Source organism: Erpetoichthys calabaricus, chromosome 13 (assembly GCF_900747795.2).
Source record: "Erpetoichthys calabaricus chromosome 13, fErpCal1.3, whole genome shotgun sequence".
Taxonomy (NCBI): domain Eukaryota; kingdom Metazoa; phylum Chordata; class Cladistia; order Polypteriformes; family Polypteridae; genus Erpetoichthys; species Erpetoichthys calabaricus.
Window position 1 is genome coordinate 123068000 of NC_041406.2, and position 25633 is coordinate 123093632.

General features: G+C 36.6%; 1 protein-coding gene and 1 long non-coding RNA gene across 37 annotated transcripts in view; one reads left to right on the forward strand and one right to left on the reverse strand.

The window, feature by feature from the left end:
• The window catches only part of rims2a (regulating synaptic membrane exocytosis 2a), a 1351795-nt gene that overhangs the window by 1266447 nt on the left and 59715 nt on the right, over window positions 1–25633 (forward strand). Inside the window, exon 1 of one of the 36 annotated variants that reach the window (XM_028790940.2) lies at window positions 17779–18246. The exons of the other annotated variants lie outside the window; for them this stretch is intronic. Coding sequence (XP_028646773.1) covers window positions 18102–18246 — 145 coding nt within the window. The 5' untranslated portion in view covers window positions 17779–18101. Of the gene's footprint in view, window positions 1–17778; window positions 18247–25633 lie in introns of those variants that run through there. 36 annotated transcript variants of the gene reach the window in all.
• The window catches only part of LOC127530104 (uncharacterized), a 589449-nt gene that overhangs the window by 121023 nt on the left and 442793 nt on the right, over window positions 1–25633 (reverse strand). The gene's annotated exons all lie outside the window — the stretch shown is intronic.

Here is a 25633-nt window from a genome sequence, read left to right on the forward strand (position 1 = left end):
TAATCTCAGTATTTCTTGTTTTTTTTTTTTTTAATTCTTCTGAACTATAGCTGTGATAACAGTGTTGGTTATGATGAAAGTGTGATGGTTAAAACACTTGCCTTTAAATCATTCATGTTCATAATTTTGTCTGTTTTATTAAATTTTATATTTAATGTTAGAATTTCCCTCACTATTTTTGGCATGGCTGCAAACCAGTTTAGGAACAGCCATAATGTGTATGTGGCCAATTGTATTTATTGCACTTGGAAGTAAAAAGTGTAATCTCTCACCATTGCATCATAATTTCATCCTGCCTGGCCCTGTTCCTTTGTCATATTTGAAGCAGGACTCTGCTAATCAGTAGTTGTAACCACACAACCAAGTCAACTCTCATAATGGATTGGGATCACTGACCATATTTAGCTGAAACGTGGTGTTGTTTCCCACCTTAAATGTACAGCACATGTTTTTAATAATACCACAACAATACAGCTATATCTAAATCAAGACAACTAACCTAGCATCTGATTTTATGTATATGGGTATATTTGTTCTGGCAACACTCATATATTTTCATGAAAATTAAGGGATAACTTGGGGATATAGAATATATACATTTTGTTTAAGTATTTTTTAAAGTAGGCCCCAAAAGCACACCCTGGGTCACACCTAATTGACCACTAAGTATTCCTGAGTCTCCTGCTGTATTCAAGAGGCTGGAAGGATGAACTGACCTCTTACATTCCTCCACAAGCCTTTTTGTTTATCCTTGAATGGTAGTTTTATTCAACTCTTGGTTGGGTCATTGGCTCATCACTCCATGCAGTGATCCAATCCACCTCCCAGATGGCTTCTTGGGATTCCATCTTAATAGTGGTTTATCCCAACTTCCAGACAGCAGAAAACATCTGCAGTGCCTCCATAAAACCCTGCTGTCTTTGACACAAGTAACAATATCTACACTGAAACAGGTTTAAATGATGCATATGTTTGGGTATAAATTACATCCACTTAGTCATATTTGTCCCTTCCTCTTTATTTTCTTTAGATGCAGTGGAAATAAAACATAATATTCTCAAACTGACTTAATCCAATTAATTCAGAGCTTTGGATGACCTTAGCCTATCCCTGAGCATAAGGCAGGAAACATTCCTGGACAGAATGTCAGTCCATCACAGGGCTCTGTCACATAGACATCCATTCTCATTTTAGCGTGTGTTCTAATTTGGAATGCCAAGTAATCTAAGTTTAATGTCTTTTGGAATGTGGGAGGAAGACTGCAGTACATGGAACTCTCACAGGTGGGAAAGGACTTGCAAAACCTTTTGAACCTATTCAATGAATTCAGTAGTCAAGCATGAGATCTGATCCCAGAATAATGGATCTATGAGGCCAGCAGTGAAATCCATTGTGCCATCCAGAAAATAAAGAATAAACTTAAATTACAGTTTTTACTTAGAACAAAAGTGGTGCATAATAATAGTTCCCAGATCACTGTGAATAATGTGATCACTACAAAGAAGTGGTGACAACTTCTGGAAAGTTAGCAGATCTAGTGCTTGATATGTTAACCTGCTCTAATTGTGCACCCTGGCTGACATCATTATCAAAGTAATTCCAGAAGAACTACTGAGTAATTCTTCATATATTATTTATTTTCCTGAGTCATTTACAGTATTTTGTGAAATGTGTGTTGTGGAAGGTGTTATATGTATGTTTGCTTGCTTAACTGAGGGCAAGTGCAAAAAACGTACCATCCTCAAATCGTTTGCTCATGAGGCTACTAAGCTGGACATTCCATTCATATCTTCAAAAGTAAAAGGGATATTAGTGGATATACAATATGCTCTGGAAAGGCAATAGGTGTACTGTAAATGGCCTACCATGTTACCATGAATTCTACTGTACATTCTGGCATCTGCTGTCCACCCTGTTATTACAAATGTACCAGTCAGCTATCTCCAATTCACATTTAAAACCTAATATAAATTTGACAGTCATTTTTAGGTTTTTGTAAACAGAAAAGGGACCTTTTGCTTTGTTCAAATTATATTGAAAATAAACATTGAATTGTTTATTAAAATCCTAGTCAATAGGTAACTTTAATCAATAAATAATTTCAACCTGACCTAATCAGTTTCACTAAATATTCTTTGGTCCTCAATAATGTATGTTACCTCGTACATCATTAATACTGTTCCATCTTTTATACCCCTTCTGCACTCATATTGTTAAATGCTAAAAGGTCACTTAGATGGTATTCCTTTAAGAAGTGCTTGATCATAAGGACTTTGATGCAGGATTCATTAATATGGTGAAAACTTTAGATGTTAGCTTTTTGTAGTTGTTGACTCTAACATTGTTCAGGCCTTCCAAATGAAGTGACATGCTAGACAGTTTGGGTCATTGTACTCCCTTTTCTTCGTTTTCTTAATGGAGACTTTGGCTACGGGTCACTCCCAGTGCTTGCTTTTTTTTCTCAAAAATAGAAAAACTCCTGTACCACTACATTTTACAGTATGCAGATGACATTCATCTCTTCCTAGGTAATTCAGTTGAACTGCCAAATAACATGAACTTTATTTTTTTTTTCTTGGAATCTTTATTATAATCCATATCTATATAAATAAAATTCTTTTCGTGTTTGAAACAGAAATGACGTATGACCACGGGTAACGGAAATTACGTATTTGAAACGGAAATGATGTATGACCACGGGCAACGGAAATTATGTATGACCACAAAACATTATTATAATATAGGAACTAATCACTTCATTTGTAGACACCATTTTTATATCGTCTTTACGAATTGTTATTATTTGTGTGAGAGTTATTTTACTGATATTGTAAAGAAGTAAGAAGTAAATACAAACACGCCAATCTATCCCATAGAAGTGCGCCCCACGTCGCCCTCTCCCAGCCCTCCGCCTTCAGCGGCGAGGGGTCGTAAGAACAAAGTGGACGCTAGGAGGCTCGGAATGTCGGGCTTTTCCTCCGGGTCAACAGCTTCACAGTTTCGGGCAGCGTCCTCTCTTCTCGCACTGTTTGTCACACTTCAAGTGCCCCATCGGCTCCTGGGACAGTGGAAATCTTTGCGAATAAGTATAATCGGCGCTATCGAAGCGGGACTCTCTTGCTAAACTGAGATGCATGGCTACTTAATGTCCCTTAAGATGCATTTGGGTCACTAAAACCCCGCAACATTCAAGGTTGCTTTTGTGATGAATTCTTTTAAGAAGATGGAGGGTTTACAACTAAAAAGATGTACCGACCTCTTCATGTTAAGTATTGGACTTGGGAATTGTTTGGACCTTCTGCCCGTTAAGCACAGAAAGGCAGCGTCCACATTTCTCAGAATAATTTTTCTCTTAAATCACAGGCACATAGTGCAAGGTTGTCAAGCAGGTAGCTTGCCCGAAACCACTGCAGTAGTACTCAATGTATCTTTACTTCTTAAATGTTAATGTTTGATTGTTTAATAATTTATACGCTTCTTATATCTTCTTCAAATTCTTTTATCAAAATGTTTTACTACTTAATAATTAATATTTATATAATTTCTATCTTATTGTAAATGCTCTTGATTTGTTCAAAAATAACATTGGTAATTAACAAACTTATTTTATAAATACTACATTTTAGTTTTTTTCCCTTGCACTCAGTGAGCGAAGCCACTGGGTAATCAGCTAGTTTATTTATAAAATTAACTGTTACTTAGCTTTCTTTCTCTTCTTAAATTAGAATCAATTCATCAGTAGTACTTTCTCCCAAAACAGTTTTACTCAACTTGTCTAGAAATTTAATATTTAATATTATAATTATATTATTATTAATATAATTTCTAATAAGTTATCACTGCATCTTTGCTCTTAGAATGAAATTCTTCTCCTTATTGTCTCATTTTCCTTTACTCTTTGATTTTCAATTACCAGGTTGTTAAAAATTAACATTTTGCCTCTTTATAATTTTATCAGTGCTTTAACTCCCTTTGCCCATTCTCAGTTTTATTATTATAGTCATAATTTCTATATTTGTTTGGAAAAAGAAATGTCCCAAGTTAAAACATTATTTGAGCATTAGACAAAGCTAATGCTTTTCTTCCTAACCTTCAGTTGTATCATTGGGAATTTACTGTCTGACAATCAGATGCTGGTTTAGGTAATTCGTAATTTGTGCCTGATTTCTTCTTAAGAGTACCATGGGAAGGTCCTTTTTAAGTAGTGGAAATGCCCTCTATAACTTAAAAATAAAATCAGAAAGCACATTCTGTTGCCAGTTCTGCCATTAATAATTGTGATTTGGCAGCTAGTATATTGTACCCATTTCAAAACTGTAAAAGAAATTCCATATTTTCATGAACCATGCCTTGATTATATTTGGGCACCTGTGTTCTTGTCCTCCTTCATTTTTGTAAGTTGGAGACCCTTGGAGAATCTTTTTGGCAAGCTGTGCCTTAAGGTGTTACAGAAGCTGTATGAGGACTACCAGATTTCAACCTTCTCTTTCTTGTTTTAATTAAATTTTGCTTTATCGTAATGTCTTGTGGACTGTTTCAAATCTGTATTATGTTTTCATCCTTTCTAAATATTTGTAATTTATATGCTAAACCAGTTTCTGCTCTACACTATTTACTGTGCAAAAACCTTTTTATAACCTCCTCCTCTCCATAATACATGGAATTAGGGCAACTTCCTACTTACCTCTCCTTCTGTTGGGACACCATTAAAAAAATATTTTTGTTTATTCAAATATAATTTGTACAGAGTCACAAAGGCAATTTGCTATAGAAATAGCCCTAAATATTTTTGCTACATGTGTTCCCACAAAGAGCCAGTAATATAGTTACGTACATTATATTCTTTTCTTGTTCCTCATCTTCATCCTCTGGCTACTTTTTTATGCTGTGGATTTTTCCTTTCCATTTATTCAACATATTTTAATTTTAGTACATACATTCATTTTCCTTCTCATAAGATATCATGATTGTTGTTTTGTTTTTGGTGTGAGGGCTTTTGAAAAACTCTTGGTTAACAAGTACAAACTGAAGCAGTCCCTCTCACCATTAGGTGTCCACCGTCTACAACCTTTTTCACTGAAGAGAGTTTGGCAGCATGAATGAACAAATCAACAACTAAATTCATTGACATTAAGGATACAGGTGATAGAATGATAAAAGTTAAGATTGATCACTTCCTGTGATTGTAACATTAGAATAATGATTGAAAGAGACCATTCAGCCCAACTTAGCTTATGAATCTCTTTTGAACTTGTAAAGGCCCCCAAAATACTACCATCAATTATACTCCTAGGCCTCTTATTCCATGCTCTTGTGAGTCTTTGCTTAAAGAAAAAACTTTTCAAGTTTGTGTGAAGCTATTTTCATCTGGATCTCCATTTTAATCTTAGAGAAAATTGTATTGATTCCTTTCATAGTTTAGAAAATTTCTATCATGTCTTTCCTCTCCTCCATTTGCATGAACTGAAAATATCCAGCTATTTTTAAACTGCACCAAGTACTCCAAATGAGGCCTCACATTATATAGTTTAAGCAGAACTTCCCTTGACATTTTGTTAGCTTTGTTAACTGTTCTCTAAATTGACTGGATGTGGCAAGCCAACAATGATTTATAGATCCTTATGGCAGTACAGTTCCCATTTGTTCCTAAAAGCCCCCCCCCCAGTGTCCCATAAATTAATACCCATATGTCCTTCACCAAAATTTGAGTTACACGTTAAACCTTCTTATCTCCTTATTTTTGCTTGATATGTGGCATAGGTAGAACTACTCAGAGTACCACTAAAATTAGTAATACTCCTCATCTTAGCACTTCAGCAGTGCCCTGCAGAACTGGCAGCATACCCTTTCCTAAGTCTACATGGATAATAAAGACTGGCTCCATCCCCACACTAGCTGGAAGTCTTATCTACCCATCTAGAGAGCTCTCCCATTTGTGCACCATGAAGTCAACACACTTCATGAGATTTTCTGTCTTTGGAACAAACATATAATTGCTATCCCCTAATAGTTAAGTCCTCCACTATTCATTCTTTCTCTAGACTGGATTTGAAGCAGCCAGCTGAAACCCTAGTTCCCTGCCTTCTACCTAAGAAAGATTCCGTCCTCCTCAGCAAAGTCCCAAAAATGGAAGGCCCCTGAATACCTCTTGCACCTCCTACCTTGGCCTTATGTCCAGCTTTGAACTGGACTGGAGTTCTTTCAGTTCTCAAGTACAGCACACTCTTAACTACTTACTTCTTAAGTTCAGTGATCCCGAGGAGAGGTGCTAGCTTAGTTGACATGTGAATATAGTCTTTTTGGATGTTACACACATACTGGTACTTTAGCTACCTCTCTTGTTTGTTTCCAAGTTTCTTCACTTTCTGCCTTATTTTCTAGGCTAACAACATTGCCTGCAGTACTTTCTGACTAAATGTTCTCCCCTCTTTGAGTTTCCTCTTCTCCCTTGTTCCCCTTCTAGTAAAGAACACTCACTTGCTTGAGAGCAATGTAACTAGATTAATTAATGATTTTTTTTATGTCTTAATTCCCTCTTTCTTAGGAAACATGCTTCCTTATTTACTATACTATAAGCAGCTGTAAGTCTGTGTAATTTAAGTAAAAAACATTCATCCATCCATTTTCCAACCCGCTGAATCCAAACAGCAGGGTCACGGGGGTCTGCTGGAGCCAATCCCAGCCAACAAAGGGCACAAGGCAGGAATCAATCCCGGGCAGGGTGCCAACCCACCGCAGGACACACACAAACACACCAAGTACACACTAGGGCCAATTTAGAATCACTAATCCACCTAACCTGCATGTCTTTGGACTGTGGGAGGAAACCGGAGCACCCGGAGGAAACCCACGCAGACACGGGGAGAACATGCAAACTCCACGCAGGGTGGACCTGGGAAGCGAACCTGGGTCTCCTAACTGCGAGGCAGCAGCGCGCTACAACTGCTCCACCGTGCCACCCAGTAAAAAACATGAAAACAAAAAATATCTAAAGCAAAGTTTAGGAGAAATGCTGTAATTTAATTAAGCTTCACAGAAACAACACAGACAGTACTTAATCCAGTAAAGAAGGGCAATGTCAGGATTCAGTACACTGTCTGTACTTAAGTAAAGTAGACCCTCCGACCATTGAAAGGCATGATCCATATTGTTCCCAGCAGAGGCTGAGCATTCTAGCTCTTATGACTAGCTGTCTACCCTTTATAATTCCAGCTTTATTTCAGTCCTTTCACTATTCCCCTAGCAAAATTTTGATTCACTTTTTAGTTGACCTGAAGGTCATTCTGCCCAATTGGTACAGAAGTTTTTTGAGAGGTTAATTGAAGTCTGTGTGTTTAGTGTCTTTTGGGGGTCTGTCTGTAACTTGCTTTTGCCAAGATTTCTTTCATGTTTCTCCTTACAAGGTTTCTTTTGGAGTTTTGTCTTAGCAGAGAGGGAATTAGGAAGAAGGAAATTACATGAGAGTGTCCTTCAGTGGCTTTGTTTTCTATGATTGGTTGCTTCAGTGTGCTACTAGGTTAGACCCTGTCCCTAGAAAAAGTAGGTTATGCATATGGATTAATAATTAAAGTAGGGAAAACATGTATCCCAAGCTCATAACTATTTTAATATGTCATTATTTTCAGTACTATTTCTGATACCATCTATTAGGGCTACAGCTGTATTTTGAAAAATTATAAAATGAAATGTTTCTATGTAAATATTTTCAAGCGGGTAGATTTATGAACTAAGTTGTCATTCATATGTAAGCTTAGCTAGGTGTTACGAACTAGTTAGTGTTGAAGCACGAATCTCTCAATAATTACTAAAAATGTCTACTAGAGGAGGAAACACTGTCACACCCAGACAGTAATGAAAAGAACAGCAAAGAATCTTAAAAGATTTATTTTCACAAAATGCTCTGTCATAATTAAACTCCCAAGACCACAAAAGGCAAAAGGAGGCACCTGAAACAAAGTGAACTTCAAGGGACATGGGGTTTTCCTAATCCTTTCTTTGGCTGAGGGCAGTCCATTGATGTTAGAACATTGGAACATTAGAACAATCTAAATGGGAACAGGCCATTCAGCCCAATAAAGCTCACCAGTCCTATCCACTTAATTCTTCTAAAAAACATTGTCTAGTTTTGAAAGTCCCTAAAGTCTTACTGTCTACCACAGTACTTGGTAGCTTATTCCAAGTGTCTATGCTTCTCTGTGAAAAAAAAAGCTTCCTAATGTTTATGCAAAATTTACCCATAACAAGATTCCAACTGTGTCCCCATGTTTTTGATGAAGTCATTTTAAAATAACAGCCTCCACCTATTGTACTAATTCCCTTCATAATTTTAAACACTTCAACCATGTCACCTCTTAATCTTCTTTTGCTTAAACTGACATGGCTCAATTTAATCTTTGGTAATATCCTTTTGTTGCTTCTTCATAGAATTCCAGTATGTTAGTAAAATATGACCACCCTCTTCTGAACCCATGCTGACTGTTCAGAAAAAATCCTGTACTTGCCATGTGCTGCTTAATCCTATCCTTAATCATTCCTTCCATTAATTTTACTGTGATGCACATTAAGCTTACGGGCCTATAGTTGCCAGTCACCCTTTTTATATAACTATATAATATTTGCCATTTTCCAGTCCTTCACAATCTCCCCTGTGCACAGTGACTTCCGAAATATATGTGTTGAGAGTTTATAAATGTACTTGCTAGCCTCCTTTAGAACTTAGGATAGCAGTACTTCTCCCTCTAAGTTTTCTAAATTACTCAGAACCTTCATAGTAGTCCCATTTACCACTGGGAGGTTATCCACATCCTCACTTGTGAAGACCTCAGAAAAATGCAAGTTTACAGCATCCACTATTTCACTGTCTGTATCTTTTATTTCCCCTTTACTATTCTCAATGCACTTCACCTCCTCCATGACAGTCCTTTTACTACTAAAATACTGAAAAAATTTATTTGGTTCCTCTTTTGCCTTATGTGCTGTATTCTTCTCCAGCTGTATTTTAGATAGATACTTTATTAATCCCAATGGGAAATTCACATTCTTCAGCAGCAGCATACTGATACAATAAATAATATTAAATTAAAGAATGATAATAATACAGGTGAAAAAAAACAGACAATAACTATGTATAATGTTAAATATTAACGTTTACCCCCCCTGGTGGAATTAATTTAATTTAAATTAATTAATTAAATTTAATTAAATTAATTAATTTAACCTCCCTAATATCCTTCTTAATGGTTGCCCTCATGTTCTCATAGACCTTGCAATTCACTTTGGAATTATTAGTGTTATATGCCATATGCAGCTGTTTTTTTCCTTTGCAGCTTGTTTTTTTAACTCTTTATTAACCCATTACAGAGTTTTTTTGCGTTCCCTATTAATTCTAAATTTAGGTATGCACCTGTCTTGCATTACATGTAAAACATTTTTAAATCTATTCCACTGCTCCTCGATTGTCTCCACACTTAAAAGCTTATACCAGTCTATCTTCTTTAGACTTTTCTGCAAAGTATCCCCTACTAAAGTTAAACTTAACAATTTTAGTCTTTACATCTGTACTCTTACAAAACACTGAGAATTGTTTTATATTGTGGTCACTTGACCCTAATGGTTAAATCACCTGTACACCCACAATTCTGTCCTAATTATTGGAAAATTCTAAATCCAGACAGGCATTGCCCAACGTTGGTGCTTTAACATATTGTGTTAAAAAAACAGTCACTGATTATTTCTAAAAACTCCTGCTCTTGTGCTCCACCGTTTGCAAGATTATCCCATTTAATATTCATATAAAGTATGTTGATAGACAGATGGCCTGTGTATTGGAGGACCACCCACAAAACACGCAGCACATAGTAAAAGATGCATAATCACAAAGAAAATAAATAATCAATGATGTTAACGTAAACAATGAACAAAATAAGCAAACGTGATATTTGAACCATGGCCAGGAGAGTAACCCTGGCTGAAATATAACACTAGGCTGTAAATAGTTCTTTGAAAGCTAACCATTAATGTTTTTTCGTGCAGTTGTGCTACAGTCAGTTCATGGACCACATCCCCTGGAAGGCATTTTAGCCAGTAAATATTAAATAGTTACCGCAATTATCAAGAAGACTTACAATATTTTTATACTAAAGCCAATGAATGGCTTTTGTAATATCAAGTGATGGTATATACAGTATTTGTTTACTCCTCTACTATATGGGTTTACATACTTCAGAGGAAATTTGGAGTGCAGTAATATTTTACAAATAATCTACATAGTACATCAGTATGTCTCTCTATTATAAAAAAAAAAAATCCTGGAGAGAAACAGTAGGGCGTTGAAATGTGATGGTCACGTTAAGATCACGGAAGACAGTTAAAAGTTTTTTTTTTTTTTGCAACTTTTTGCACCATTTGTTTATTTGTTTATTTACTTGTTGTGTTCTACATATATGTCTGCACTGAAGGAGCTGCTTTTAATCTCATTGTACATGTGTATAGTGACAATAAAAGGCATTCTATTCTATTCTAAAAGACTCGCGGGGACCTTAAACATGAGACATTGTGCCAAGAGATTGACCTAGGATCGTCTCGAGATGACGTAGAACATGAGATTCTTGCAAGACACGCCCTACTTACAATCAATATCAAATAAGACAACAGGGCAGTAAAACATTCAGTCATGTGAAGGATTTGAGCACACACAGATCCAGGGTCTCAGTTCATATAAAGCGTACAAGGACAACGTCGAAGACTCGGTGAAGAAGAAAGCAGCGCAGAGAAAAGAGACTCAAAAGCGTTGGAGAGAAAAAAGAGCAAAAAAGAAAAAATAATCTAGGTGCAAATTCAGAAAATAAGGAAAGTAATTATCAGCCCGTAACAAGTGGAATTGAAACAAAACATGTCTAATCGGGCTCAGAATTAAAAGACAAAGTAGAACTTCATAAACACGTTCACAAATGTTGGCACTATACACATGCAGAGCAGATTATGAAAGCAGTGTAATTTGAAAGGCTCAAAAAAAAATGTTTGCGCGATACAAATGTGGAGAAATTTAAAGAATATGAAAGTAGGGAAATTAGAAAGTATGAAAAAAAAGAAAATAATGATTGCAGTAGCGCAAATAAACGGAAATTATTACTCGAAAAAGGGAAAATAACCACCACGGGCCAGGTGTCATTGAAAAAAAAGCATGACAAAGCAAGGTCAGAAATAAAAGACAGAGTAGAAAACAAAGTAAAACGTCATAAAGAGGTTACAAAACGAAGGGGCCAGACACATGGAGAGCAGGTTAGAGATAATGAAAACTGGAATTCAAAAGAAACACATGCAGAGCAAGATACAGAATATGAAAGCAGAAGAAAACGACAGTGTCAAAAAAAGACAGTAAACATCGCATTAGCGCAAAAAAAGAGAAATTATTACTCGAGGAAATAACTAAAAGACGAATAGAGATCGAATATATGGACACAGGTGATATGTCAGAAGTATGTAAGTATTGTAAAGCTTTGAAGTTTAAGTCAGAGAATTTCAAAAACGTGTTTTACCTCACATACATTTATTGGTTACTTTGCAAAAAAAAATTATTAACTGCTGATGATGTAGATCGCTTTGTCTGTGCTGAAATTCCAAACAGAGAAACCTATCCTGAGGTATGGTACAAAGTCATTAAACACATGTCTCACTGACCTCATTTAAAAGATTCTGCATATTGGGACTCGAAAGATTCCAAATATTGTTTTTACATAAGTTCTGAAATAAAAGTGAAACTAATGAAATAGCAACAATTCAAAGAAAAAAAAAATCTTAAAAGTGATATTAAAAAAAATGACAACAATGGTAAAAAGGCCATCTGATACTTATCTTGATTGCTAGAAACAGACTTTTCTGATATACACTGCTGAAAAAAAATTAAGGGAACACTTAATTATCACAATCTAACGCCAAGTCAATTATGCTTCAGGGATATCAATATGTTCAGTTTGGAAATATAAGTGATTGTGAATCAACTGCACCAGCTTTGGTGTAAAGGAAAATGACAATAGGTGCATTGGAGAGGCAACAGCAACACAACCCCCAAAAAGGGAATGATTTTGCAGGTGGTGGCCACAGACAGTTGCTCTCTCCATTCCTTCCTGATTGATTCTAGTTTTGCGCTTTGATAGTATCCTTACCACTGCTGGTAGCAAGAGGCGGTAATTACAGCCAATTCATCCATATATGCCATCGCAAGTAGGTTTGATGTGTCGCCAAGCACAGTCTCAAGAACACTGAGGAAATCAGTGGATGACAAAGGCATTGATGCCATTGACTGGCCCGGACATTCACCAGACCTGAATCCAATTTGGAACGTCTGAGACATTATGCATTGGTGCATTCAACACCACCAAGCACCTCCACAGACTGTCCAGGAGCTCACTGATGCCCTGATCCAGCTATGGGAGGAGATCCCCCAGGACACTATCTTTCGTTGCATCAGAAACATGCTCAGACATTGTCAGGAGTGCATAGAGGCGTGTGGGGGCCATACACACTACTGAGACAAATTTTGAATCGCCATGCTGAAAGGTGCTAGAGTTGGATCAGTCTATGATTTCAGTTTTTGACTTTGATTTTCAGTGTGATGTTGAATCCAGCCCAAAATTGCTTGGTGATTTTGGTTTCCTTTGAAAGTTGTTACATCATTTTGTTCGCAACGAATTACTCGTATAAACGTATAGATTTTCAACTTGAATATTTTGTTCATTGAAATCTGCTGTGTGATTTAACTGTTACTTAATTTTTTTGAGCAGCATATTTTCAGCTTCTAAGGCTCAATTAATCAATCACTTTGGAAATGTCAGAGGGCTTTATCTCCAGTTATAATGTCATCTTCCAGCTACCTTGAATCTAAAAATTCTATAGGCTGCCTGTATAGTATAGCAAAAGAGATATGGAGAAGGTGAGATCAGGATGTTAGATATAAGTATTGTAGCAGTAGAGGCGTGGAGCCACCTCTAACACCCTCAGGTACCACTCCAGACACTGGATAAAAGTCCAAGACTTCTTTATTTTGTCTTGACGTGCACAAAGCACCCTCCACTCCACACTCATATAAATCACAATAACTACAAATAAACTCTCAATAATCACAAATCCTCCTCGCCCAGACACTTCGCCACGCTACCTCCCAGCTCAGCTCAATGTCTGGGCTTTCCCACAATCCTTTTATACACCCTGACCCGGAGGTGTTCCTGCCCAATCAGTCCACAGTTCCTTTTCCCTTCCGGGTCAGGGTAAACAGTCCTTTTCTTCAACCCGGGAGCACGTCGTTTCTTCCTGTCACGTGACCGTGACGTACTCACGGGTTATAGGGCACATAAGAGTCCACGAGCCCCCCTACAGCGACTCCCGGTGGCCCCCAAGGTATCCAGCAGGGCTGTGTATAAAAACTACATAGTCCATGAGGCCCTGCTAGAACTCGGGGCACGTCCACGCTGCTGGGAGAGCTCCTCCTGGCGGCCTGGGGGTGAGGGCCGGAGTAAAAAGCCGGCAATCCAGTATATAAGTTCTTCTAATCAGACCTAGATTATTGTATTGGTACATTGTTTAGCTACTTATAGTATGTTTCCTGAAGCATTTAAAAATATTTATCCCTATTTTTTCCCTATTTATCTGCCAAAATGCTGGGATGTGCAGTTTACTAATATTTTACTAACATAAAGCCTGTACTTGTGAAACTTTCAGTTGATACTACCTTGTCCTAAGAAAAATGCAACAGAATAAAGCAACTGTGGTCAGATATCTTGAATTTTTGGATTGTTGCTAATGTGGATATGTTCTCAATGATTTTATTTTACCAAGTGTTTCATTCTGAAAATGTGTTACCCTCTCTTTTTAGATCAAATCAGAAATATGCAATTTTGAAAACCCATTAGTAAAATATAGTAAGTTCAGTATTCTGTTGACTGTTGATTCTCCCCTTCCTTACTCAGCACTCATAAATTGGATAAGGAAGGTTTCTTTCTTCCACTTGTATAATGTCTCCCATATTTGGACATTACTATTTTTTAGATACTGATTTTATTATCTCCCAAACTAACATGACTAACTATGACACTCTTTTTGGTAGATGTCTCTTTTGCCTGTTTTCTTAGCACCAGTTTATTCAAAACTTCGCTTTAGACTTTTAACAGTGACAGCAATGTCACTTTGTATCTACTTTGGCTTCCTTCATTAGCAACTTCACCTTCTATTTCACCCACTCCTATGCACTGACACCAACATTTTCACTGCACCCCTGACCTCTCCTTAAAATCCACTGACCACACTCACTTATTTATATTTATTTTCCATAGCATTCTAACTCTCTCTAGTATCTCTTAGTTTATTCCTTCCAAACAAGTGTTTATCATGTAATTTATAATGTAAACATTTGGACCTATGTTTTATTTTTTACTGTATTTTTGCATTATGTGTTTTATTCAGGCTTGGTTTTTTTTTTTTTTGCTAACTCAGATCTATTTGGTGGTTATTACTTTTGACATTTGCTATTGTTCGGTGTTCTTTATCAAGCTTCTTTTACTTTTGTGTCCTTCTGAATATTTCATGAGATCTTTTGGTATGGAAAAGAGTTCTGTAAACAAAATGTATTATGATTATTATGAATGCTTTGTACTTTAGTAAATGAGGTTTTTCCTGTTTAACTTCATTCATTTTCTGGCTCAAAATGAACAGTGCTGTATTGCTGCAGAACCTCTTATTCACAGGATGCATAAATCAGTTTGACACCATCATAGGTTTTCTTTGTTTTATAAACATGTTAAACAAAGAGTCCACTACTGAAAGTAAAATATACAAAAAATAAATCTTTTTTAGATTTAATATCTTCGCAGGTACATATACAGGTAAAATTACTTTACCACAGTGCTTTGTTCTTCCCTTGATTACATTTTGTAGGCGGCAGTTAGTCTGTGTGAGTTTCTGCCTATCTCACAGTAAAACTATACAGTGCATCCGGAAAGTATTCACAGCGCATCACTTTTTCCACATTTTGTTATGTTACAGCCTTATTCCAAAATGGATTCAATTCATTTTTTTCCTCAGAATTCTACACACAACACCCCATAATGACAACGTGAAAAAAGTTTACTTGAGATTTTTACAAATTTATTAAAAATAAAATGATTGAGAAAGCACATGTACCTAAGTATTCACAACCTTTGCCATGAAGCTCAAAATTGAGCTCAGGTGCATCCTGTTTCCCCTGATCATCCTTGAGATGTTTCTGCAGCTTAATTGGAGTCCACCTGTGGTAAATTCAGTAGATTGGACAGGATTTGGAAAGGCACACACCTGTCTATATAAGGTCCCACAGTTGACAGTTCATGTCAGAGCACAAACCAAGCATGAAGTCAAAGGAATTGTCTGTAGACCTCCGAGACAGGATTGTCTCAAAGCACAAATCTGGGGAAGGTTACAGAAAAATTTCTGCTGCTTTGAAGGTCCCAATGAGCACAGTGGCCTCCATCATTCGTAAGTGGAAGAAGTTCGAAACCACCAGGACTCTTCCTAGAGCTGGCCGACCATCTAAACTGAGCGATTGGGGGAGATGGGCCTTAGTCAGGGAGGTGACCAAGAACCCGATGGTCACTCTGTCAGAGCTCCAGAGGTCCTCTGTGGAGAGAGGAGAACCTTCCAGAAGGACAACCATCTCTGCAGCAATCCACCAATCAGGCCTGTATGGCCAGACGGAAGCCACTCCTTAGTAAAAGGCACATGGCAGCCCGCCTGGGGTTTGCCAAAAGGCACCTGAAGGACTCTCAGACCACGAGAAAGGAAATTCTCTGGTCTGATGAGACAAAGATTGAACTCTTTGGTGTGAATGCCAGGCGTCACGTTTGGAGGAAACCAGGCACTGCTCATCACCAGGCTAATACCATCCCTACAGTGAAGCATGGTGGTGGCAGCATCATGCTGTGGGGATGTTTATCAGCGGCAGGGACTGGGAGACTAGTCAGGATAAAGGGAAAGATGACTGCAGCAATGTACAGAGACATTCTGGATGAAAACCTGCTCCAGAGCGCTCTTGACCTCAGACTGGGGCGACGGTTCATCTTTCAGCAGGACAACGACCCTAAGCACACAGCCAAGATATCAAAGGAGTGGCTTCAGGACAACTCAGTGAATGTCCTTGAGTGGCCCAGCCAAAGCCCAGACTTGAATCCGATTGAACATCTCTGGAGAGATCTTAAAATGGCTGTGCACCGACGCTTCCCATCCAACCTGATGGAGCTTGAGAGGTGCTGCAAAAAGGAATGGGCGAAACTGGCCAAGGATAGGTGTGCCAAGCTTGTGGCATCATATTCAAAAAGACTTGAGGCTGTAATTGCTGCCAAAGGTGCATCGACAAAGTATTGAGCAAAGGCTGTGAATACTTATGTACCGTACATGTGATTTCTCAGTTTTTTTATTTTTAATAAATTTGCAAAAACCTTAAGTAAACTATTTTCATGTTGTCATTATGGGGTGTTGTGTGTAGAATTCTGAGGAAAAAAATGAATTTAATCCATTCTGGAATAAGGCTGTAACATAACAATGTGGAAAAAGTGATGCGCTGTGAATACTTTCCGGATGCACTGTATGTAACATAGCACCATATGAGCCAGTCCATTGTATCTTGTGCTAGATCTTCTTGTGGTAGTGGTCACTGTGAAGCTACTTAAAGAAATGAAGATTGATTAAGTGATGACAGCTAATGGTTGAGATTGAGAGTACATATCTTTTATTAGCTGGTATTAGTAGCGCACTGCTGTTTGAATTTAATTCATATAAAATTACTGACCCAGCATTAATTAGGTACCTTTTTATATAATTTACTATAGACTCTAGATATATAGTATTTCCAAAATTGATTGTCTAATTACATTATATAATGTGTAGGTAAGATTTTGTCATGAAATCACTAGCTGTATATTTAAATAGACTTTTAGTTGATTAATAGTCTGTTACATAGAGTATCAAACAGAAGAAACAAATGGCATACTCCGAAGAATGCTCTGTACTTCTTTTTAATATTTAGATAACACACACTCATAGCCACCTAACAAAAACTCATTTAATTCATTATGTCACTCCCACTCTTTTAGTTGCAATGGTTTATTACAATCAATTTTAGAACTGTACATAAGTGCTGTTCTTGCTTTAGCAAACATTTCACAACACAACACAAATGTTATAAATACCTATAATTTCTTAATCTTTACATTTGTTAAGAACAGATCATTTTGAATTGAAGTGTACAGATGAATTAAGTGGGTTTAAGAATGCTATGTTAATATTCCATAGAAAATGAATGAAACAAGAGCTTTATCCCAAGTTATTACTGAATATCATCTCTGTTGTTTCCATTTGCTCAGCATACTATAGATAAATACAGGTTTATGTAGGAAGAAGCACAGCTGTTTGTTAAAGTCTATGTACCCATCCATCTATATACATACAGTATATTTTATGTAATGATCTGAGTACATTATATATATTTTTTGAATTACGTTGTTGTAGGGCTTTCTTAATGTATGGTACTAGATTTTGAGTTCCCTGTCAGCTCAAAGTAAGTCATATGTGACAAAATACAAAAGGATGCTTGTGGTTGCTAATGCTATGAAAATGGAGAAAAGGTAATAAAATCATCTCTGGTTAGAGCTCCTTCTTCTGGGGAATAATCTTAGTGCTTGTCTTCTTCATGCTTTGTGATTGGCTAAGACTAAAGAAGCAATAGCCCAGTCAGCATCCTTCTGGTGAATCAGAGAATGAGAAGCACAAAGGAAGCATTGAGCAGCAGTATAGGAGAAACAGCAAAGGCTTCTTATTTTCCATGATTCATTATATTCAGGCAAAAAGGGAGAAGGAAGGCACTTCAGCAAGAAGAACAGAGGAATCATTCAATAATACTAGAAAAAAGATTTTCGATAAAAATATTAATTTTCCTTAATATAACTGCAAGTTTCATTTTTAACAATTAAGAAAAATCTTCTACATTTCAGAGTATATTTATCAGGCCAAAAAAGAACAGCAACAGTAAGAGCTGCTATAACTGCAACACACCGCATATCTTAGAAGGGCTAGTCAGTATGGGTAGGCAGGGTCAGGATTCCAGCACAGCCAACCCTAGCATGCGCATGCAGCATTGCCAGAGTCGAATGAGTCTGTCGGCTTCTTTTGAGGCACTGGTTGTTTACTTTCCTTGCATGAATTCCTGTGAAGATGGCAGTGAAGGTAAGAAATAACTTTCTTTAATATACTTAGTGTATAAAGTACAGAGTCTGTTTTGTTTGTCTGAGCATTCATATGTAAAGTGTGTTTGTTGAAAATGAATGGCCTATATGTGTTTACGTGTACTCTACAAATAATTCTTTAAAATGCATATTAGAGATCATCTGCTTTTGAGTTGTTGAGTTTTGGTTGAATCTTTATAATGCCAGAAATGCCATAGAGAATGTGATACTGAATTCAGCTAAATTAACAAAAGAAAAACTTAAATACAGTATGTTTATGGTAATGTTCAGTTTGCATTTTTAAGGATATGCAAATGTTTGTCACTACTCTTTATAAACTGTTATATATGTTTTTTCATCAGAATATTCCTAAACTCAAACTCAGTATCATAAAACTGGCAGAACATATTCTAAAAGTAACAAATTGTGCCCTAAATTTGATGTTGTAGAGTGTCTGTGTGTATGTATGTATGCGTGTATATATTTGTTTTATTATTATAAACAGTAGGCAATGGCCCAGGGATACAAATAAAAACACAAAACAATGATTTAATGGGCCTTTCTGTAGTTGTTCCTCATTTTCCCATGGAGAGTTTGCTCCACTTTCACACACCTACAAACACACATCAACAAAGTGTCCCTCCCTTCCTACCGTCCTTCATAAATTACACTCCTCTTGTGGCTGTTATCTACTCCCACCAGTTGAGTCTTTTGCCCTCTCTGCTTCCCATTTATGCTGTTGTTGCCTATATGGGTGAAATGGGCTTTATATCCTGTCATTTTTACTGCTCCTGGGAAGGCCTCAGAAACTACTTATGAGATTTGGATCCTGTCATCACTTGGAAGATCTGTGACATAATATGTCAGGGTATTATACTTACTTCTAGTATCTGAGGAAATTCCATACAAAATTACAGGAGTGTCTTCACTTGAACTGGGATTCTCAGCATTCCAGTTGCCTCTTGGCAGTGTCCCATTGGTCACACAAAGTATTGTTGCTTGTGTATCCCTATATGCCCATAGTCAGTAAGAGTTTGTTTCATTTTAAACAGTAAGCAGTTATTTAGCATATAAGGAATAAACCCAAAGAATGTGGAATATGCTACTTTTCATTTGCCTTTTCATGAAAATTGTACAAAGCACACCACAAGTTGTTAGGGACACAAATAAATCAACTAAGTAAGATTAATAACGTTCACTGAAAAGCCAGTATAGATTGATTTACATTTTTAAGGTTTAAGATGACTTTATATCCATTTATTTTTATACAGTCATTTGACACAGAAAAGAGTAAAAATTCTATAAATGCAACTAGATTTTTTTTACATTTTTTTGGCTTACAGTATTTAATTAGAATAGTTTTCTCTAAATTTATTTCTACACCATTCAATAAACCTGCTTCTTCTGCTTTTGTTTGTTAGCCCTCCAGTATGTGATTCTCTTGAGTCTGGGTCATATCTAATCATTAAAAATGTATGCTATGCAGTGCAGTGCAGTAGTAGAACAGGATTTGCATTCCAGTCCTTAATTTTGAATATCGTAGTGTTTGTACCTTTCAGGAATGCCATATGATATAAAAATATTATTTAACAAAGAAATTGTCATAGCCATTTATTTTTTCTGTTATGTTTGATGCCCCTGTAGACCATGGGAGGAAAAACAAGAATATGCAGCAGGCATTGTCAGACGTTAACTATTTATGCTGATCTGCATTTGTAACCTAAAATAAAATGCAGTCGAAAAAATATTAGGGATGTAAAAATAAACAAATATCACAATATGATATGTAGCTCATGTTTGGGTTCATGATTTGGTATACATTCCAAATGGAAATTATTTAGGTTAGTTTAGCTTGGCCTTGATCTCTCCATTTCATTTCCCCTTTACTGGTGTCTGTGTTTGCTAAAAAAGTTATTTTTCATGTGTAGCCAGGTGCTTAATGGTGGACCTAAAATAAGAGCAGCAAAAAAATTAAAGGAGATGGTATGCATAAAAAGGATTACTATCACATGAATATATGTTAGTTGCTAAATGTGAAGAGCAGCATCAAATAAATGTGTAGCAAAACAAAAGTACTACTTAAAAATTTTAAATGAATATCATTCACTTCTGAGTTGAACATGATAATGTAATGCCATGCAAAGATTATGAAAGGTTTTTATTTTAATTGTGTGTATATTTGATAGTTTTATATGTGTTTCTGAATTCTAAATTGAGAGAGACATGGTGGTACAATGATATCTGCTGTTGGCACCATGCATCCAGTACCCATGGTTTGAATCCCTGTCCTGGGGTGGTATAACAGTACATTGGTTAGTGCTGCTACTTCACTAATCTCATGATCAGTTGGCCTTATGTAGTTTGCTCTTTCACCCCATGTCTACATTGTTCTTGCACCCATATCCCTAAGCACTGTACATGATATTTTGATTCTGAAAAGGCCCAGTGTGGGTGTGGGTATGTGCGTGAGTGGGCCCAGCTATGAGCTGTCACTCTGTCTAGGTTTGTTTTCTGCCTTGTGCCCAGTGCCTAGGTAGACTTTGGCCTCCCACAACCCTGTAATGGAATACTAGGTTTGAGAATGTTTATGTTATGAATGTTATGAGGATGGGCGGCACGGTGGCGCAGTGGTAGCGCTGCTGCCTCGCAGTTAGGAGACCCGGGTTCGCTTCCCGGGTCCACCCTGCGTGGAGTTTGCATGTTCTCCCCGTGTCTGCGTGGGTTTCCTCCGGGCGCTCCGGTTTCCTCCCACAGTCCAAAGACATGCAGGTTAGGTGGATTGGCGATTCTAAATTGGCCCTAGTGTATGCTTGGTGTGTGGGTGTGTTTGTGTGTGTCCTGCAGTGGGTTGGCACCCTGCCCGGGATTGTTTCCTGCCTTGTGCCCTGTGTTGGCTGGGATTGGCTCCAGCAGACCCCCGTGACCCTGTGTTCGGATTCAGCGGGTTAGAAAATGGATGGATGGATGGATGTTATGAGGATTACTTGTGTTCTTTTTTGTGTGTTGTATTGTGTTTACCGCATTTTTTTGACACCCACTACACACCCAACCAACCTGGAAAGGGATCTCTGTCTGAATTGCCTTTCCCAAGATTTCTTACATTTTTTCTCTACCAGGTTTTTTTTTGGGGGTGGGGGGGTGAGTTTTTTCTTGTCTTCTTAGGGAGTCAAGGCTGAGGGACTGTCAAAAAAAGGGCCTGTTAAAACACATTGCAGCACTCCTTTTGTGATTTTGGGTTAAACAAAAATAAATTGTTGTTGTGTTATATGTCTATATTCATTTATTTGTTCATGACAATTAGCTGTAAACAGAATGGCATGACACACACTTAACTAACATAATGACAAACGCATATGGTGACAAATGTGTGGAAGAAATTGAATGCAGCAACAAATGTTAACAGCTAGCTGGTTGTTCTTTCAACATCAGACAAATACTGTGGAGAAAAGTGCAAGAATTTAATTTTGTGAACATTTACAAAAAAACAATGACAAGATCCCCCTGCATGATGAATATATGATTAGCTTTATGTTTTATACCATGTGATAATATGCTTGTGTTCTTTTGAAGACCTTGTAGATACTTACCCTCCTGAGCTGGAGGCATCCAAACCAAGATATGTCATCTTAATCAAAAAAGTCCCCAGTACTGAAATATGAATGGGTGTCACTTTTAGACTTTTTGCAAGGGATTGCCCATATTGTGGCACTATAAAATGCACAGCACAGGTAACCTTTCATTTACATCATTTTGTGGTTTCTCAACATTTGTGTATACTGTTTCTCTTTGTATTACATGTATTGTTTTGCATGAGAGTCTTATATATGAGAATTTCAATAATATTTATATGTGTACTGTGTATATGATCATGACCTGCTGAACCTGGGGTGAGGGAGGGAGTACTTTTGTCCTATTGTATTTGTTGTTGTTATATTTTGCATAACCTGTTGGAAGAAAATATGGAATACCTTATTCCAAGCATCGAAATAAGAGATTCATTGTACTTTGTAGACATGACAACAAACCTGACCTGAACTGATTACATTGTGTTACTTTTTTGTCAAATGAACATCTTAGATTTTGTAAAGAGCCAATGTCATTGGTGATTAAGATCGCAATACCAAACAAAACTTAGCATTGCATTCTTTTTATGACGTTTTGAGCATACACAATAAAAATATTGAGGAAATAAAAAAACAAACATAGATTATTTGACATATCTAAGTTGTAAGGAAACAGAAGGAAGTGCCACAAAACAATTACTTGTTTCATGGAGCATGTTGTGTCACTCTTCTTAACAATATGGTGCATTGAAAGAGAGTGATTGAGTATGCCGTGTTTGAGTAAGTAATTAATTACTCATTTTTATTGTTTCTTTTCAGTAGACATTTATTCAAGTCTTTAATAAGGTACAGCAATTCAAACTTTAGGCTTTGATGGTAATACAGAGGTGATTAGAAAAAATTTTAAATCTTGGTTGAATAATTTTTAATTTTCTTTATAATATTACTGAAAATCCTTCAGATGATTTCTCAAGTACTATGGAGTCCTGCAGTAACCTCTGTGTAAGTCCACCCCTTCCTGACTACAGATGCTTTTTGCAGCCCATATATTACTAGAGAAACTATTACCAAGGGTGGGTTTGGCACATGGCTCAGAACTTAAAGCTAATAACATTTTATCAAGCAAATTAGCTTTTTAGTCATTTTCACTAAAAATTATATCTACTAAATTCACTAAATTATATTCATACAGTTTTCTCCACAATGATAGAGAAAGCAACCAACTAGCTTCTGAAAATTTTCCTCCTTGCTTTTGAAAGCACACTTTTCTCCTTGTTTGTCGTACCACTCTTATTTACACTATAAATTTACATTAGCATTGGCATAGATGTTAGTATACATTCAGATCAGACAGCACACAATCACATGCCCTTAACTACTCACATTTTCTCCAGGCCTCTTCATAATCACTTACTATATGAGAAAACATGTGTGTCTCTTGGAATAAACTAAAACGAGCACATGGTCATGCATACTCCACACAATGAGAACCCTAACTAGTGTCCGAATCTGAGAGTTTCATATGAACAGTGCCATTGCTTCAACTTGTTTCCATTCTAAGGTAGGATGTAACAACAACCATCTAAATAACAAAGGCCAAAGAGAAGCCCTTATGTTTAATCAACCATTTGAGCTTTTGACGGAATGTTTTAGTACACTTCAGAACTGTTACCAGTGTAATGCAACTCATGCATAAAATGTTTATTTTGCACAGCCACCTTTTCATGCAGCTTCCTAGCATTGCTGTTCTAGGTGAATTTAATTGTTGGATTCAGTTTGCTGAATGGATATGAATCATGGACTCACTGGTTCATTAATTTTGCAGAGTTACTATGGTTTTACCCCTCCTCTCCAGCAACACCTAAACACCTCAAACCCAATATTATTAAGTGATTTTTTTATATTACTGTATTAATAATTATAATAAAAGGAAGCAATTAAGAGAATGTTCAGAAATCTTTGAAATATTTGCAAGATATTGCTAAGGTATTTCTTCAAAAGAGGCTTAGTCAGATATAGAGTTTTTATATTTCAACCAAGACTGAAAAAAATATCTTTTTTTGTTTATTAGATTTTCTGCAATGATTTGCAGCATTATGTGAAAATGAGGATCAACAACAACAACATTTATTTATATAGCACATTTTCATACAAATAATGTAGCTCAAAGTGCTTTACATGATGAAGAAAGAGAAAAAAAGACACAATAAGAAATAAAATAAGAGAACACTAATTAACATAGAATAAAAGTAAGGTCCGATGGCCAGGGAGGACAGAAAGAAAAAAAAAACTCCAGACGGCTCCCTCTAGGCATTCTACCTAACATAAATGACATCAATCAGTCCTCATTGTATTCAGGGTTCTCATGGAAGGACTTGATGATGACGTCACGTGGACTTCTGGTCTTTAATCCATCAATGTAGGGACATCACGGTGATTTGATTAGGTGGTGGTGGAGCAGGTCGCCACCACAGAAAACCGGAAAAAGAACAGAAGAGAGAGTAGGGATAGTATGGATTTTGAAACCACAATGAATAATAATGATAATTACTTGAATATACAGAGCATCAGGATTAAACTAAAATGAAGCTATAAGAAAGCCATGTTAAAGTAATGTGTTTTCAGCAGTGTTTAAAGTGCTCCACTGTATTAGCCTGTCGAATTCCTATTGGCAAGCTATTCCAGATTTTAGGTGCATAACAGCAGAAGGCTGCCTCACCACTTCTTTTAAGTTTAGTTCTTGAAATTCTAAGCAGACACTCATTTGAAGATCTAAGGTTACGATTTGGAGTGTAAGGTGTGAGACATTCCGAGATATAAGATGGAGCGAGATTATTTAAGGCTTTATAAACCATAAGCAGTTTTTTAAAGTCAATTCTGAATGACACAGGTAACCAGTGTAGTGACATCAAAACTGGAGAAATGTGCTTGGATTTTCTTTTCCTAGTTAAGATTCTAGCAGCAGCATTCTGCACTAGTTGCAATCGATTTATGCCATTTTTGGGTGGTCCTGAGCGGAGTGCGTTACAGTAATCTAGTTGACTGAAAACAAAAGCGTGAACTAATTTCTCAGCATCTTTCAATGATATAAGAGGTCTTAACTTTTGCTATATTTCTTAAGTGAAAAAATGCTGTCCTAGTGAGCTGATTAATATGTAATTTAAAATTCAGGTCACAGTCAACAGTTACACCTAAATTCTTTACCTCCATCTTGACTTTTGATCCTAATGCATCAAGTTTATTTCTAATAACCTCATTATATCCATCATTGCCAACCACTAAAATTTCAGTTTTCTCTTTATTTAGTTTGAGAAAATTAATGCTCATCCATTCAGAAACACAAGTAAGACATTGTGTCAGTGAATCAACAGAGTCGGGGTCATCAGGTGCTATTGATCATTCTCCCATTGCCTAAGTTTATTAAGAAAAAATCTTTATCTGCAGTCAATGAATGGTGAATCCAGTATTTAAGCAACACCATGCATTTAGGAGTGTCGGAGTTTCATTTACAATTTAATCGGTCTTTCTTACAGGCTAAATTATATTTAAATAACTAGTATCAATGCATAAAGGCCTGCATACTATTCTTGGAACTGGTTTTTTTTTTAATTCAGATGATGTATAAGCAAGTATTGAGAGGCTTTGATTATCTTTGATTCAGTTTTCAACTTCAACTCAGATACTGTGCATAAATGGTGTTGGTATTTTGTGTATTTACAAAATTTTATTCATCATACAGGTAAAATGATTTCAGATTACTACCTCCTGTAGTTCAGTGATGTTTTCTCGTATCACCCAGAGATAATTTTTAGTCTCTCTTCCAAT